Genomic DNA, 18,429 nt, shown 5'->3' on the forward strand with positions numbered 1-18,429 from the left:
AGGTGCAGAGAAGAGCAACGAGGATTATCAGGGTCCTTGAGACCAAGCCCTATGAGGAAAGGCTGAGGGAGTTAGGAATGTTTAGTTTGGAAAAGAGGAGGTTGAGGGGGGACATGATTGCTCTCTCTAAGTATTTGAAGGGCTGTCACTTAGAGGAGGGCAGGGCGCTGTTCCTGTTGGCAGCATAGAACCCACAATAATGGGTTTAAATTGCAGGTGGAGAGGTACCGGCTGGATATTAGGAAAAGGTTTTTGACAGTAAGGTTCAACAGTGGAATCAGATACCTAGGGAGGTGGTGAGCTCCCCCTCACTAGCAGTCTTTAAACAGAGGCTGGACAATCACTTGTCTGGGATGTTCTAGGCGGATCCTGCATTGAGCAGGGAGTTGGACGAGATGGCCTGTAAGGCCCCTTCCAGCTCTATGATTCTATGGATCACAGCTTAGTCCCTTAAGTATAACATGACACTGATATTTATTTATTTCCTGTAGTTGCCCGAATTTATCCTGTTCAGGCACTGAACATGATGGATAGCTGTGTTAGTCTGTCAATAACAGTGAATGTTGTGTACTGCTTACGTCATGTTTCTGAGTATATGCCAATAAAGGTCAGTTGATTGATTGATCGTCTGCTGATTGATAGTCTGTCAATAGCAGTAGAAAAGAGCAAGAGTCCAGTAGCACCTTAAAGACTAACAACATTTCTGGCAGGGTATAAGCTTTCCTGAGCCACAGCTCACTTCTTCAAATACAACTAGGATGAAACTGACCAGATCTACTTTGCTCCAGCAGCATTAGTGGTTGCATACCCTCCAAACATACCCTAGAAGAATACTAATTGATATTTTGTTCCCTACCATTGCTTCAGCAGGCTCATGGCAGTGTACATGGATGTGTCTTTGTCCACTTCATCATCATAGCACCCCAAGAGATAGTTTAGGTTGAAAAAGAGTGATTGGTTCAAGATCACCAAGTGACTTAAATGAGTGGCTGGGGATTTGAATTCTGATCTACCTAGCCAAAATGCCTACTATGAAACTGAGTGAGAAAATGGATTAGAAGTACATAACAGTATCAGATTCAGCTATGAAGTGGAGGTGTAGGAGTGTGTGTAGCTGTTGGCCAGCGTGGTGTAGTGGTTAAGAGCAGTGGATTCTTAATCTGGAGAACCAGGTTTGATTCCCCACTCCTCCACATGAAGCCAGCTGGGTGACCTTGGGCTAGTCACAGTTCTCTCCGAACTCTCTCAGCCCCACCTACCTCACAAGGTGCCTGTTGGGGAGGCAATTGTAAGCTGCTTTGAGACTCCTTAAAGGTAGAGAAAAGCGGGATATAAAAACCAACTTCTTCAATCATAAATTCCAGTTTCTCTCTCTCTTATTTTGTTCCCCCTCTTGGAGAACCAGCAAGTGTAGTGATTAGAGTATTGAGTATCAAGGTTCAGGTCTCCACTTGGCCATGAAAACTGGCTTGGTGTGGAGGCTACCCTGACCTCTTTAGAGTTAGGACAGGATAAATATGAAATAGATGTGTAAGATTGGTCTCTTTGATTTATGGTTCTGCCATGCTCTAGGCATGTGGAAGAACATTTAAGTGATTAGAATTATAAAAGGCCAATTACAGTGACTAAATTCCTTCATGTCACTTTATCCCTAGCCGCCAAAGCGCATAGAAATTAATCGATGGGTTGTGATTACTGTGCTTCAATTTTCCAAGGACAATTCCTGGTTGTTGTTGTTGTTTTGGGGGGGTTGTAAATTGGTGGCATCGTTCATTAAAAATCTTTCCTTGCAAACCAGTTCAGTCCTGTCTTCTATAAGGGAAAGCCCAGGTCATCGTTTGCTGGGTTAGATAAAAAGGCAATCTATGTTCCGCTGTGAAAGCAGAAATAACAAGCTGGTTGTGTGGGAAGTAGAAAGGATTGTTGAAGCCCAGGTTTGTTCATGTCATAGCAAATTGTGATGCACACTATTGCCCCTTCTATGTCTCTTTGTGGCAAATTAGGGGATGCCTTTTGAAAAGTGTACTGCACCACTACGCATGCTAGCTTCTCTTCCTTTCCCCTCCCTCCCGCAGCAATATCTGCTTAATCCAACAGGAAGTATTGCCAAATGTATTTTAAGTTACAGAGGCTAGCGTGGTGTCAGAAATAACATGGGTGGACCCTGTGCCAATTGCAAAAGCAGTGAATTCAGGACCTATCCAAGAGCCCTATGGCGCAAAGTGGTAAGCTGCAGTACTGCAGTCAAATGCTCTGCTCACGACCTGAGTTCGATCCCAGCGTAAGTCGGTTTCAGGTAGCCGGCTCAAGGTTGACTCAGCCTTCCATCCTTCCGAGGTCGGTAAAATGAGTACCCAGCTTGCTGGGGGTAAAGTATAGACGACTGGGGAAGGCACTGGCAACCCACGCCATAAACAAAGTCTGCCTAGTCAACGTTGGGATGTGACGTCACCCCATGGGTCAGTAATGACCCGGTGCTTGCACAGGGGACTACCTTTACCTTTTACCCAAGGTCTGTTGGGGTCTGCACCCCAGAATGTTGAGTGTCATTTTTTGGGGGGGGATGACAACAGCCTGCTCACGCTCCTAGAGAATCCTGCAAGGGGAGATTTTGAGAGAGAATTTCCACTCCCCGACTTACCACAATTCCTCAAGGGTCCCAAGCTTGTTCTGTAATAAATACAACTAGATCAATTGCAAGATTAGGAAAACCTCCAGTGATGTATAATTGCGCGGGTGAGAGGGCAGGACGCAGGCTCTTATCCTTGGAGAGTGAGTGTGGGTGTTAGAAGTACAGTGGGGTCTGTACTTTCGGCTGTGAACTCTCAGAGGCGATGTTGCATTCTGCAGCAAAGGGATGCCCCGCTGCTTAAATAAAATAGCCTTGTGGCTTCTTTAAAAATGAAATGCGTGTAAAAACGTCAGAGAGCAAGTGAGGTGCAGTGGTTAAGAGTGGTGGACTCTAATCTGGAGAACCAAGTTTGATTCCCCAATCCTCCACATGAGCAGCAGACTATAATCTGGTTAAATGGGTATGTTTCCCCACTCCTCCACATGCAGCCTACTGGGTGACCTTGGGCTAGTCACAGTTCTCTTAGAGCTCTCTCAGCCCTACCTACCTCACAAGGTGTCTTTTGGGGGGGGGGGGAGAAGGGAAGGTGATTGTAAGCCGCTTCAAGACTACTTTTGGTAGAGAAAAGCGGGGTATAAAAACCGACTCTTCTTCATCATCTGTACCTTTTGCATTTAATTGCCATCTGAATTTGTTGTTGACCTTTTTCCTTCCCTCTATACCCATGAATGCTTGTCTGTCAACTGAGATCATGCTTCATGCATCTGATGAAGTGGATTCTAGTTCTCAAGGGCGTCTGCCCCAACAAGTCTGCTTATCTGTTAAGGTCTTTCCTTTGTTTTTACTGCAATGGACTGGTACAGCTTCCTCTCTTAAAGTAGAGGAATTAAGCACTGGGGTCAGTTCCAAAGAAGAGCTGGGCCTCCGTGGCTGGCTGCAGATTTTGGAAGGCTCTCCAATGGCCCCCACTAACCCTGCTTCCCTGGCTTGTGTTTGCACACACACATCCTCCTGGAGGAGGGGGCAGAGCTCAATGCCTTCACACTGCTTTTGCCCCCAGCACCACTGCCACGGCTCAAAGGGGTGTGGGAGAATCACACCCTGCTCCCTCCAGATGCCTGTCTCTCGGCATGAAACGGGTGAATGCGCCGAAGGTGCAAAGGCCTCTGGGGGTGAGCTGCCATTCCTGATGAGTGCACCTCCGGTGATGGGACCTGTGCCAAGCTTTGGCAGATGACCCTGGGTAGGTACACCCTCTTAGCTGGAAGCTCTGCCTCTTACCCATCTGGGGTTGGTGCCTCCGCAGGGGAGGTTAAGGAACAATGTTCCTTTGCTTGCAATAATACTTAGACAAAAAATTATTCAGTTTAAACTCTGATCTCCCCCAGATCATTCTTAAGTTGAAACTTCAAATACTCAAGTCCTAGGAACCACACTGTTTAAATCGCACATCTGGGTTTTTGAGAACTGTTTAAATTATCAGTCTAGCACAGCAAGCATGTGAGCACACAATCACTAGAGGCCCAAGAAGATATAATTGGTAGTAAGATACAGAAATCAGTTTAGAGAACAATTATCCCAGTTGGTTTGAACCTTACATTGGTGGAAGAAAAAAGAGGGGAATAAAACCCAACCTGATGGCATTTCCTAGGGTTGATCTCTGTAACCACATACCTTCATCAATAGGCCGGAACGTGTTTGGTATGTGTTACAGAGATCAACCCTAGGAAATGCCATTGTGCTATTTTAATGTTTTTAAATATTTTTAACCTTTACTTAGCCCTTCTAATAAATTATATTTTTAGTATTTATATACATATATATATTTTCTTTCTACCCAACCTTGGGTACCCAGCTTGAACCTTACATTGGCCATTTGGCAAGGAAGAATAGAAGTGAACAAAAAGTAGAATAAAATGTATGGATGTGTGTAGATGTGTGTGACTCAGGTATGAATGTGTGAGACTCAGGAGAAAACCTTCATTTCCTGATGAAATTTTAAATCTGAAAACACATGGCGGTTGTTGAGGACGTTATCCATTGCATTTTCTACTTTACTACCGATTCTGTCTTTTTGGATCTCAATCATCCAGTCAATCCTGGTATCAGGCAGGGAAGGCCAGTCAACTCCCCCCGCCATCTGTTAGTGGATTCGAATCTAGGAGGATCCTGGTACTCCTGATAGGTGGAGATGGTTTTCAGGGTACAGAACTGCCGTCAGTCCCTCTAGCTTGTTGGATCTTCTCCAGCACCCGCTAGTTATAAGTGGAGATGCGGGGGACTGAACCTGGGACATGCTGCGTGCAAAGCATATGTTCTACCACTGAGCTGTGAGATCATTAAGAGGGGGGTGGATTTTGTTTTTTTTAAGATGCCACAAGACTCTTGTTTGTATAGGAGATGGAGGTTCCAGCATCTCTTAGAGTCACTAAAAGAATTTTAGTGTTCTGGAATCCCATAGATCTTATATGGGCTATGGATGGAGGGGGGGCGGTTAAAAGAATTCAGGGGAGAAATAACTGTATCCAGTTATTCATTGCAATCTCTGTTCTGATTTAGGTACAGTGGAGTTTGAATGTGAATTCTCATTCCAAGACTTGCCCATCACTCCGGGCTTGCTTAAAGATACCTATTTTGGATTTTAGGGGTACCCCCTGTCAATTTATCAACTCAGATAATCTATAACGCTTGTCCTAAGCAGATATATATGCAGCAGAATTGCATAATATTACTTTTTGTACTTATTTTAAAATACAGATTTGATAAATTTCATGTTTTTTATTATTTCATTGGATGTCTTATGCTTTAAGGCTATGTTGTTTTTTCTACTGTAATCCACTTTGAGTCTGAGTGAGAAAGGCAGGCTATAAATAAAGTAAATAAAAATTTTAAAACCCCACACTAGAAAACTAGCCCTCCAGGGAGAATGCTGGCCTAGAACTTTACTTTCTTTTATGCTGGCTTTCTACATATTGGGGGACATTTCCCAAGGGAGCATTTGAGCACGAGCTGGTTCTGTCTCCTAGTCTAAAATAGCTTCTGCCCTGGAAAGCCACGCAGTATGGTTTGCCCAAAAGTTTAGATTGACCCTCATTGTGGTTATTTAGAAATACTCTTTTCTGCCAACTGTCTTAATGCCATGTGATATTGACAGACCGAAAATGGCATACTGCTGCCCTCTCTTCAGTCTGCTCTGCCGTTCCTGGACCTCCACGGCACACCCCGACTGGAGTTCCACCAGTCTGTGTTTGATGAGCTGAGAGAGAAGTTGCTGGAGAGAGTCTCTGCGATTGCCTCCGAAGGAAAGGCTGAAGAAAGGTACGTTTCTAAGGTACCGAAATGGAGAGCGGGTTGTTCAGGTATTATAAATGGCCACTAACCATAATTTATGAGCCCCGTGGCGCAGAGTGGTAACCTGCAGTACTGCAGTCCAAGCTCTGTTCACAACCTGAGTTTGATCCCGATGGGAGTCGGTGTCAGGTAGCCGGCGCAAGGTCAACTCAGCCTTCCATCCTTCCGAGGTTGGTCAAACGAGTACCCAGTTTGCTGGAGGTAAAGGGAAGATGACTGGGGAAGGCACTGGCAAACCACCCCGTAAAACAGAGTCTGCCTAGTAAACATCGGGATGTGACGTCACCCCATGGGTTAGGAATGACCCAGTGCTTGCACAGGGGACCTTTACCTTTTTTTAACCACAATTTGGGTCCCAAATGATGATTTGTGTCCCAGACGTACACACAGCACACTGTGGTTTGTGCTTCTTGCCTGTTTGGCCTTCTCTGTTCGGAATCATTGAATTCTATCCCAAACTGCTCATCCGTGCCCACATGCCTTCCCATATGACTGCATCCCATAATAAATTCTTGGGAAGACTTTTTTTTTTTTTTACATGATGGATGAAACATATGTGCTACAGCAGATCACTGATTGAATCTCCAGATGGTCATTTTCTTTAACTTGAAAGCAGCGGTGTGGTGGAAACACAGATTTGACTGGGTAGGAGGAAGGAGAGGCAAACTGCCAGTGCGAGCTGTCAGAATGGTTTGTTTTCTGCTTGCTCTAGACTTGCTCCTCCGTGGTCAGGGACCATCCAAAGGCAGAGGGACGTTGCCAGCCACGGCTTGGCAATTCAGAGGTCATGCCAGACCCCAGCTTATCCAAATTGTTATTTGCAAAACATTTTCGGCTCCTTGTTTGATAGTATTTGTCCACTTTGGACCATGGTTCAATGGTTTGGCCACCCAAATAAACCGTGGCTTGGCCAAACCGTGGACTGGAAGAGATGGTTTGCCATCAGGTCTGGACCATGGCCGTGTCTTCCTATCTGATTTATAGCACTGCTAAAACAGCCTTTCTTCTTGCACGCCCCAGGTACAAGAAGCTGGAAGATCTCCTGGAGAAGAGCTTCCCCTTGGTCAAGATGCCGTCAGTACAACCTGTGGTGATGTGCGTCATGAAACATCTGCCTAAGGTAGAGAATGCAATGGCTATTTCCTCTTTGCTACTGCTGAATCTTACTCAGCGCTGTCTGTGTTCTGCCCAGGCACACGAATCAGTGTCTGGTGTAGAATTCTAAAGAATCTCTTTTTTATTTAAAAACACACATTTCCTGGCGGCAAGGCCTTCCATGGTCTTACAGGAATAGTGACCCTGTGTGTCTTATGAATCCACTTATTTACGCTGCTCTTCAGCCCCCATCAAAAAACTACTCAGGGAGAGGCTTTTCAGCGAGGCCCAATTGCTGGTATTTTGGGAGGAGTCAGGAGCTGGATGTAGGTTTGATGAGAGCACGGCTGCTGCTTCTCCCTCCAATGGCCTCCTTGGTGGAGGTTGGAAGCTGGAAGGAGAGGAGCTCATTGTCGGAGGTGGATGTAAGCATGACGAAAGGGTCCCTGGCTGTCTCTGCTGGCCTCCGTAAAACACACCCAATGCTTCCTACTGGCTGCGTGTCACACAGGGAGATTGGCAAAGGAGGGCAAGGTGTCTTTCAAAGAAGCTGGCCTGCCATTAAGGAGAGAAGAAGAGTTGGTTTTTATACCCCGCTTTTTTAAAGAGTCTCAAAGCGGCTTACAATCACCTTTCCCTTCCCCTCCCCACAACTGACATCTTGTGAGGTCAGTGGGGCTGAGAGAGTTCGGAGAGAGCTGTGACTAGCCATTAGTCACCCAGCTGGCTTCGCACATAGGAGTGGGGAATCAAACCCAGTTCTCCAGATTAGAGTCCGCCACTCCTAACCACTACACCACGCTGGCTCTATACCATGCAGTCTTGAAATTGAGGAATCCTCACTCCTTTTCCAAGGAACGTCACTGCTCCCCAGAAAAACCTCTGTTTTAGGTGTCAGCTGGGCCCTTAGGGTTTTTCCAGCCCAAACTTTTCTCAACAACAGTCTTGAGAGGTCGGCGTCAGGGTTTGTTGTAGCTGGGTACCTGCTGGGGCTCACATCCTGGAAATCCAAGCAGCTGCAGCTTGGAGTAGTGAAAGAGCACTGGGACCAAAACAGTCTGGGTCTCTCTGTTGTTTGTTTGTTTGTTTGTTTGTTTTCAATTTCTGGCCCGCCCTCCCCGGCCGAAGCCAGGCTCAGGGCAGGTAACAACCACAAAAATAACATAATCCAGTACAAATATTCATAAAAACAGTTAAAATAGTAAAATACAGTAATCGACCGTACCACATCAGCCATTCAGCTAGTTAAATCATAGGTGGCGCTCAAATTCCGTGTGATATTTACTAAGGCAACAGGCAACAGGACCCCCTCAAATCTATGGGGTCACCAACAGAAGGGGGGTAGGGAGGCCAGCAAAGATGACACCCACAGCTGTTTTCAGTTATAGATATATTTAAAGTCATAGTTAAAGGGTGCTGTTGCTGGAGTTCAGATTCAGGGGCTGACTTTTCCCATTTGCTGGCATTCAGCTCTCTCCAGTATCCCCATGTTGTCGCCTGCAGGTTCCTGAAAAGAAGCTGAAGTTGGTGATGGCAGACAAGGATCTGTACAAAGCGTGTGCTGTGGAAGTGAAGCGCCAGATCTGGCAGGACAACCAGGCCCTGTTCGGCGACGAGGTGTCCCCCTTGCTGAAGCAGTACATCCTGGAGAAGGAGAACGCACTGTTCAGCAGTGACCTCTCAGTCCTGCACAATTTTTTCAGCCCATCCCCCAAAATGAGGCGCCAGGGAGAGGTAAGAGCCGGCTTGGCGCTCTAGAGCGTTTGGGTTGGAAACCCCAGTTCCAATCCCCATTTGGCTGTGAAACTCAACATCAAAGTGGATGAGGTAGAAGATTCGCGAGCAGAGAGATCTTGAGCATTTGTGGCCCCGCAAGTGATGCCAGTCAGTAGAACGTGAGCGCTCTGAACCATGGCCAAGCTTTCCCTCAGCAAGAAATGGAGGCCACACCAAGCATGGAGCAAACAACAAGAGGCAGCTGGTGCAGTGGGAGAATTAATTTTCATTCACCTCTGAGACCCCCTACGCATTTCACATGCGCTCCATCGGGGGGATCTCTAAAATATCAAGTCTGAACAGTTTGCTTTGCTCAAACTCACTTGCTGCAGGAACTGTTCAGACTATGGTATTTTAGAGATCGCCCCCAATGAAGCGCACGCAGAACACGTAGAGGTCTCCAAGTCGAATTAAAATTAATTCTCCCACCAATTCTCTCTTGTTTTTTGTTTGTTTGTTTTGCTCCAAAGCTTTCCCTCAGACATCCTTGGGCCGCTCTTACTCTCTCAGCCCCACCTACTTCACAGGGTGTCTGTTGTGGGGAGGGGAAGGTGATTGTAAGCCTGTTTGATTCTTCTTTAAGTGGTAGAGAAAGTCGGCGTATAAAAACCAACTCTGCTTCTTCATCATCCTAATTTCACAAACCAACCCTAATTTTTTTTTAATCGTTTCGCAGTATGCCTGAACTGAACCATTGACAATTCATGGTTTGTGATAATCCGGCAAATCAGAATCATATGCCTTGGGATTGGAGTTGTTTTGTGCTAAATGTGGTTTGGCAGAACGTCTGAGTTGTGGCTGCTGCATCCAGCAAGAGTGCTGAGCAGATGGGAGAAAAGAAAGCGGACAAGCCACTCTAGCACACACACACACACCCCATTTCTGGCTACTATACTGTTGCCAACTGATCCGTAAAAAATAGTCTGACCTACGCTGGTGCCTGTAGTTTGCTCTTCAGAAATCAGCAGGCGAAGCTTTTCATCACATGGAGGTGAGAACTGCCAGCTGCTGATGGCTGGAGATCGAGAAGGGAAAGATCAAAGTGCTGGAGCAGCAGAAAGTTGACAGCCCTAAGCTACCCACCTGCTCCCAAGGATGCCATGAGGTTGATAAAAAGCTGTGTGAGTGTTGGAGGACACTTGATGCGTGTGCCGTCAAGTCACAGCTGACTCATGGTGACCCCATAGGGTTTTCAAGGCAAGAGTCGTTTGGAGGCAGTTTGCCATTGCCTGCCTCCGAGTGGGCTGAGAGAGCCAGTGTGGTGTTGTGGTTAAAAGCGGTGGACTCCAATCTGGAGAACCGGGTTTGATTCCCCACTCCTCCACATGAGCGGCAGACTCTAATCTGGGGAACCGGGTTGGTTTCCCCACTCCTACCTATGAAGCCATCTGGGTGACCTTGGGCTAGTCACAGCTCTCTCCGAACTCTCTCAGCCTCACCTATCTCACAAGGTGTCTGTTATGGGGAGATGAAGGGAAGGAGATTGTAAGCCAGTTTGAGACTCCTTAAAAGGTAGAGAAAATCGCCATATAGAAAACAAACTCTTCTTTTCTTCTTCTTCTGAGACAACTGACTGGCCCAAGGTCACCCAGCGGGCTTCATGTGGAGGAGTAGAGAATCAAACCCTCTTCTCCAGATGAGAGTCCGCCGCTCTCAGGGGTAGAGCATCTGCTCGGCATGCAGAAGGTCCCAGGTTCAATCCCCAGCATCTCCAATTAAAGGGACTAGGCAAGGAGGTGCTGTGAAAGACCTCAGCCTGAGACTCCGGATAGCCGCTGCCAGTCTGAGTAGACAATACTGACTTTGATGGACCAAGGGGTCTGATTCAGTACAAGGCAGCTTCATGTGTTCACCACGCTGATCCTTGAGACTCGATACACAAGTCCTTTAGAAAGCCAGGTGTGTGTCCGGCAGCTATTTTGCCGGGTGTTTTAACCGGCATTTTTGGAAGAAAGCCACTCCTGTGGGAAGGCGTTCGGACACTGGAGGTTTCTTGTCTCTCTGGGGTGCGCAGGTGGTTCAGAAGCTCACACAGATGATCGGGAAGAACGTGAAGCTGTACGACATGGTCCTGCAGTTCCTGAGGACCTTGTTCCTCCGCACCCGGAACATCCACTATTGCACCCTGCGGGCGGAGCTCCTGATGTCGCTTCACGACTTGGATATCAGCGAGATCTGCACAGTGGACCCCTGCCACAAGGTACCGCCGCTGGGGGCAGGGTGGAGCCCACGACTGCTCTGAAAGCTGCTTGCGGGCACAAAATAAAAACATAAGAACATAAGAAAGGCCCTGCTGGATCAGACCCAGGCCCATCAAGTCCAGCAGTCTGTTCACACAGTGGCCAACCAGGTGCCACTAGGAAGCTCCCAAACAAGATGACTGCAGCAGCATTGTCCTACCTGTGCTCCACAGCACCTAATATAATAGGGACATAAGAACATAAGAAAGGCCCTGCTGGATCAGTCCAAGGCCCATCAAGTCCAGCAGTCTGTTCACACAGCGGCCAGCCGGGTGCCTCCAGGAAGTCCACAAACAAGACGAGTGCAGCAGCACAGTCCTGCCTGTGTTCTACCTTGCTTTGAAAGGATACTGATTTATTGCTTCTTTCCTTCCCTGAACCATTTCTTCTCCGCATACACGGACCCTCAAAATGGGGTTGTGACGCATTCCAGAATGAAATTTACACTTTATAATACACAGAATTTACACTTTATAATAAAAAACGCAAGCCGTGAGCTTGATGTTTTCAGAGTTGTCGCTCGCTTTTTTTCAGGCAGCTATTCCTAGAAAGCATGTGTTAAATCAATCTTGGGCACGCACCGTATAAATCACTTTCAGTGTGCCTCGCTGGTTTTTTTAACCGATCAAATGTTTCAGCACAACTTCTTTTGGCTAACGGAAAAAACTTCTGAGCTATTGTACAGCACATGTAATGAATACCGCGTCCTTTTTTTATTTGTATGACTCAGATTTCATAAACGAAGTGTGCTTTGTCTGATTCGGGGCATTGGGAAATTTTCCACTTCAGATTTTTCTGGAAGGTTCACATCTCTACTGTCTTTCACAAGTGCCTTGGGAGGCTGAGCTTGTGCGAAGCTGCATTATACCAGCAGTCCAGGGTTCAGTGGAAGAGCCTCTGCTTTGCATCCAGAAGTTTCAAGGTTCGGTCTCTGGCAAAAGGACCATGTGATGTGAAAGATCTCATCCTGAGACCTTAGAGAGCCGCTGCCAGTCTGAGTAGGCAATTAACACGATTGGTATTATAACAGATGTTGCTGGTCTTTGAATGCAAATAAACTGATTTTGAGTAGACAATAGTGACCGTAATGGACTGATGATCTGATTCAGTATAAGGCAGCTTCACGCGCGCTCATCCTGTGAGTCGCAGAGCCCTATCTGCTGGGCTGGGAGTTACTAGACATTTTTCAGAAGGACCTGCTACTCATGGCCTATGTGTAGAGAGGAGAGCCACCACACGTCCTTCCTCTCTGTGCAGATTCTAAAAGGAGTAGCAGCCTGGGAAATTCCTTGTAAACCAGAAAAAAATGCACCTGTAACATTACTTTAATGATACTGTTCATATGGCCAATTCGGCCCTGAACAATGTCGCACTGAGACCAAAATAAAAAGGGGAGGGGGGAGGAACTATCTAAATAACCCATAAGAAAATTAGTATTTTTTAATCTTAATTGACTGGGAAATAAATTTGATGACTGCCAATGTAGTATTAAAATCCACTCCTGCTAAAAGAACCGTCAGATTATCCAGTTCAGAGACAGGTTCCGGAATAAAAGGCTTTTATCCATCTGTCTCTAGCCTCGTTGAGCAGGTCACAGCTAAACAAGGAATGCTGAAGAGTATCTATTTGGCCAGAACCACACTGACATACTCTCTCACAGTACGGTACCCTATTTAAACGACCTATTAACTCCCCTGATGGAATGGCATTCAGTCTAGCCAACATAAATAATCGACTGTATCGCGAGATTATCAGAAAATCAAAGTACATTGGGAGGGATTATGGCAAGTTTAAACCTAGGTGTAGAAGCCCTGTAACATTACTGTGCAGCAAATAAGGGAGTTTTACTCTGTGCTGTAAGAGTGGATCTCTTTGAGTGAATTCCCCTCCCCTCCGCCATTCTTGACAGTTCACCTGGTGCTTGGATGCCTGCATTCGAGAGAAGTTTGTCGACAACAAGCGTGCTCGAGAGCTTCAGGGGTTCCTAGACGGGGTGAAGAAAGGACAAGAGCAAGTCCTGGGGTGAGCGATCTGAACTGGTGGCCCAGCCTGGTTTCTATGCCATCCCAAACATTCGCATTACGCCGAAGCTCACAAACGGCTGCCTTTCGTAGGACTGGTTCAGTGAAGGTTTTGAGCTGCGCAATTCGGGCTGGGTATTAAAAAGAGAAACTTTCCAACAGGGTGGGGGAGAAGTTTTTGTGGGTGGGCATGGGGTCGGTTCCGATTCGACATGCGTTCCACTCATAAGCAAATGTCTCATTCCTGCAAGCCGTGGAGCTGCTCAGTTTGGATGCGTGGTACCACCAGCAAGACAGGAGAGCTTTCCAGGAGATACAGTAGTGAAGGCAGTTTATGAAGAAAGGAGTGAAGAAAGGAGACTCATGTGGGAGAGGAAATCAGATTCTGCCTGTACATCCCCTCTCTACTTCGCTGTCAGATATCCCTGCCATCCCCTCCCTCTCCCTTTTTCTCAACATAAACCTGGGGAATCCCGTGGGTTTTCACATCTCTAAATGTCAGCTTGAGGGTGAGATCTTGGCTATTGGATACAGTAATGATGTAATTAGAACACGGGTAGCCGTGTTAGTCTGTCACTAGCAGTAGAAAAGAGCAAGAAAAGAGCACCTTAAAGTCTAAAAAAATTCTGGCAGGATACGAGCTTTCGTGAGCTACACGAAGAAGTGAGCTGTGGCTCACAAAAGCTCATACCCTGCCAAAAATGTTGTTAGTCTGTAAGGTTCTACTGGAATCTTGATGTAATTAGACTATTTGATGTAACCAAATTGTAACCAAATGTAACCAATTCTGCCAATATTAGCCTTTGGGGTTTCCATATGACAGGTTGTGATAGAGAATCAACTCCAGTATGCTGAAATCAGGTTTTCTGGCCATCCAAAATCATATTCTTGTACAAGTCATGAATCATTGCCAGTTGCATAATTTTCGGTGTTGTTTCTTTTCCCCCTCCCTAAGGGATTTATCCATGATTTTGTGTGACCCATTTGCCATCAACACCTTAGCGCTGAGTACCATCCGTCACTTGCAAGAGCTGATCGGGCAGGACTTGCTACCCAGGGTGAGTCTGAGAAATCAGAGGCCTGGAACAAAGAATTGGCCACGTGTGTCCCTTAAGTCAAATGGATGGATGGCCCAGCCCAGTCCTGTCTTGTCAAAACTTGTGAAGCTAAGCGGGGGATTGGGCCTGGTTAGTCCTTGGATGGGAGACCACCGAGGAATATCAGCGTCGCAATGCAGAGGCAGGCAGTGGCAAACCCCCTCTGTTTGTCTCTTGCTTTGAAAACCCTATGAGGTCGCCGTAAGTCAGCTGAGACCTGCTGGCACTTTACACTGCCTAAGTCAAATGTGATCCAAAGTACCAGCTGGCCCTCATCTGACAACTGAGAGCCAAGAGAGGGGGCTTCACAGTTGTGAGCGTTGCAGTCCTGAGCAGAGTTCCACCTTTCTGCAGCCAATGAAATCAGGAGGCATAGAAGGGTGTAACTTTGCTTAGGATCACACTGTAACAGGAGGAGATGTGGCTGAGTGACAGGACATGCGCCTTACACGCGGGGAGGCCCATCCAAGGTTAAATCCCTGGCACCTCCGGTTGAAAGGATCTCAGATAGTGGGTAATGGGGAAGATCTTTCTGTGCTTGAGACCCTGAGAAATCGCGGTCGGATTAAGTAAAGGTAGTCCCCTGTGTAGAGCCAGTGTGGTGTAGTGGTTAAGAGCGGTGGTTTGGAGCGGCGAACTCTGATCTGAAGAACCGGATTTGATTCCCCATTCCTCCACATGAGCGGCAGAGGCTAATCTGGTGAACTGGATTTGTTTCCCCACTCCTACACATGAAGCCAGCTGGGTGACCTTGGGCTAGTCACAACTCTTAAGAGCTCAGCCCCACCTACCTCATAGGGTGTCTGTTGTGGGGAGGGGTTTGATTCTTCCTTCAGTGGTAGAGAAAGGCTGCATATAAAAACCAACTCTTCTGTGCGAGGACCGGGTCATTACTGACCCATTGGTTGACATCACATCCCACCGTTTACTAGGCAGACGCTGTTTACGGGGTGGTTTGCCATTGCATTCCCCAGTCATCTGCACTTTACCTCCAGCAAGCTGGGTACTCATTTTACCAACCTTGGAAGGATGGAAGGCTGAGTCAAACTTGCGCCGGCTACCTGAAACCGGCTTCCACCGGGATCAAACTCAGGTCGTGAGCAGAGCTTGGACTGCAGTACTGCAGTACTGCGCCATGAAGCTCTTGGCCAAATTAAGTAGGCAGTACTGAAATAGATAGACCAAGTATAAAGCAGCTTTGAATTAGAGGAAGGGTCATAGCCCTGAACATCTCCAGTTGGGCTGGGAAAGCTCTTGGAATGCTGCTGTCAGCACAGGGCTGGGTAGACCAATAGTTTGACTCAGTGTAAGGAGGTTTCATATGTTTATTTACCTACAGATAAAGGTAGTCCTGACAAGAGTGTAATTAAAGTTATTTTGTTTTAAATATTCAGGAAAGCCCTGATCTTCTGCTTCTGTTGAGAATGTTGTCGCTGGGGCAGGGAGCTTGGGACATGATTGACAGCCAGATCTTCAAGGAACCCAAAATGGTAAAGTGCCATGTGTAACTTTTCCAGTTGTCTGCATTGTCTAAGGCCAAGCTCTTGCTTAAGCTGGGTTGTCAGGCTGCAAGTGGAAGCTGGCATTATGGCATTTCTTTTTTTAAAAAAAACTGCATGGAGAAAGCTAGCATGGGAGGGAAAGCTAAGCTAGAACCCTTCTTTCCGACATGCTAGCTTTCTGGAGGCAGATTTTTTCCTTCTTTGTATGGAGGCACATTCTGTCATCTGTCTTTTCTTTCCTGCTCCTAAGGAAGTCGACCTGATCACCAAGTTCTTGCCGACTCTCATGTCTTTTGTGGTGGATGACTACACGTTCACCGTTGATCAGAAACTGCCTTCAGAAGACAAGGGCCCGCCTCCATACCCCAGTGCCAACCCCGAAATGTTTCCAAAGTGAGTTGTCTTGAGTGTTAAGCATTTACCAGTGAAGTGGTTTGTTAGCCAAGGCTCACCTTTCTCTGTAATCTGACAAGATGAAGACGAGACATCCCCCTTAGATGGGAATGATACTCAACATTTATCGCTCTTAACCACTACACTACACTGGATAGCTAGGACCCATCAGCCCCTTCCTCCCACAGTCACGCAAGGCTTCAGATACAGAGAGGAAGGGATTATTTCCACCCACCCCTCTCCTTTCTACTCCCATCCATTCAGCACAGACCTTGGAACTTCTTTCCGTTATTGCCTCTCTTCCTCCTATTAAACAGTGTGCAGCAGAGGCTATGTCTGTATCTCAAAATTATTTCCTTTTCCCCTCCTCCTTGAAAGTTTACGATTGTTCATTTGTGTTATTCCTTGATGCTGTACGATCTGGTTATGTCGTTTGTAATAAATGCCTTGCAGAGGTTTTGGATTTGGTTTGATTTGTATTCCAAAGCTGATCGTTGCAAGGTACGTGGGTTCAGCAGAGTTGGCTGTAGCATTGCCGCTGTGTAGGCAACCTGCCAGGTTGGCTGATTGGAGCCTCAGTTTCTCACTGGCTCCTGCTCCATGGCTCTCCATTGCTTCCTCTCTCTTCACGGGGATGGGGGGTGCGTCTCTGTGTCTGATCTGCTCGGCGGGGATTGCCTGACACAGACTCACCTTCTCATCCATTAACACATAGTTATATTGTGGAACGCCCTGCCCCAGGATGTGGTGATGGCTGCCAACTTGGAAGGCTTTAAGAGCGGAGTGGACATGTTCATGGAGGAGAGGGGTATTCATGGCTACTAGTCAAAACGGATACTAGTCATGAGGCATATCTATTCTCTCCAGGATCAGAGGAGCATGCTTATTCTGTTAGGTGCTGTGGAACACAGGCAGGATAATGCTGCTGCAGTCATCTTGTTTGTGGGCTGCACCTGGTTAGCCACTGTGTGAGCAGACCGCTGGACTTGATGGGCCTTGGTCTGATCCAGGATGGCTTTTCTTGTGTTCTTATTATCGGTTCAGGACATCACATGTCTAAGGGATGACACCGTCCTTATATTAAGGTAACAATAGAAGAGGAACATGACACAAAATCCAAAACGCCAGTGAGCAGCATACTGTATACACTATTATAAAGAACATATAGATCAGCAACAGCATATAAGAATGTGATATATATTTAGATATTAGAAATATACATGTTGTTAAATGTGATGTGTATACGTTCATTACAAAACCATGGCATAACAGAGAACAGGATATATTGTAAAACATGTTAACGTATCCCAAGAATCCGACGTCGTATCCTGTTTTGAAATGTTTTGATCAGAAGGCTTCCTTGTATTAGCCCGTGTGCCGGTTGTGATCAGGCCCTGCTTTGCATCCCTTCCTCATGAGAGGTTGGAATGGAGACAGCAAGAAACAGACGCCCTCGCAGTATAAACAAGGACGTGTCAGAGTTGTCTGTATGTAATTTCAGGGGGAGATTGCAAGAGCCTGGAAGCGGGGTCTTCGAAGGACTGACCTCTCTGCATAGGAACCTCCTTGTCAGTTGAGATCTTCACCAGGATCCCTCTCTCAGTGCCCCCCTCCGGTAGAAGTTAGGCAGGTGTCGACCAGTGACAGAGCCTTTTGCGGAGCTTCACTTGCTTTGATGGAGCTCCTTTCAAAGGGGGGGGGGTGTTCACTTTCAAAGGGTTGTCCTTGTTATCCCTGGATTCCGAACAAGACCTCTCTTGTTTACCTGAGCCTTGGTCACTTTCAGTTGCCGTGTAGATCCTATTTTTCTGGCAATTCTACTTTTATGTGTTGAGGTTTTTGTTGCTGCTGTTTCCATTGTTGATTAGGTGTAAGATGTGTCTGTTTCTATAATTTGCAAACTACTTTGGTTGATCTTGTGGCAGAAAAATAGCATATATATTTTTCCAAACAAATATACTGATTTCAGAGCCAGCGTGAGGGAGGCTTTTCTCTGTTTCCTTCAGTTATTTATGCAAGTAGGATGGCCCAGGCTAGCCTGATCTCGACAGATCTCAGAAGCTAAGCAGGGTCAGCCCTGGTTAGTATTTGGATGGGAGACCACCAAGGAAGTCCAGGGTTGCTATACAGAGGAAGGCACTGGCAAACCACCTCTGTTAGTCTCTTGCCTTGAAAACCCGTAAGGGGGTCGCCATTAGTCGGGTGCGACTTGACGGCACTTTACACACACAGTAAATGAGAAGACAAGATTCACTGGAAAAGACAATCATGCTAGGAAAAGTTGAAGGCAGCAGGAAAAGAGGAAGACCCAACAAGAGATGGATTGACATTATAAAGGAAGCCACAGCATTTGCAAGACCTGAGCAAGACTGTTAAAGATAG

The 18,429-nt window shown here is 46.7% G+C and overlaps 1 protein-coding gene across 1 annotated transcript in view; it reads left to right on the top strand.

Annotated features, from left to right (window-relative positions):
- Window positions 1–18,429, top strand: part of NELFB (negative elongation factor complex member B) — a 28,615-nt gene that overhangs the window by 4,128 nt on the left and 6,058 nt on the right. The window contains exons 2-9 of the mRNA XM_056860147.1: window positions 5,727–5,890; window positions 6,944–7,043; window positions 8,522–8,752; window positions 10,809–10,994; window positions 12,944–13,056; window positions 14,011–14,113; window positions 15,547–15,642; window positions 15,905–16,047. Coding sequence (XP_056716125.1) covers window positions 5,727–5,890; window positions 6,944–7,043; window positions 8,522–8,752; window positions 10,809–10,994; window positions 12,944–13,056; window positions 14,011–14,113; window positions 15,547–15,642; window positions 15,905–16,047 — 1,136 coding nt within the window. The remainder of the gene's footprint in view (window positions 1–5,726; window positions 5,891–6,943; window positions 7,044–8,521; window positions 8,753–10,808; window positions 10,995–12,943; window positions 13,057–14,010; window positions 14,114–15,546; window positions 15,643–15,904; window positions 16,048–18,429) is intronic.

The sequence above is a fragment of the Euleptes europaea genome, chromosome 14, assembly GCF_029931775.1.
Source record: "Euleptes europaea isolate rEulEur1 chromosome 14, rEulEur1.hap1, whole genome shotgun sequence".
NCBI classification, from domain to species: Eukaryota; Metazoa; Chordata; class Lepidosauria; order Squamata; family Sphaerodactylidae; genus Euleptes; species Euleptes europaea.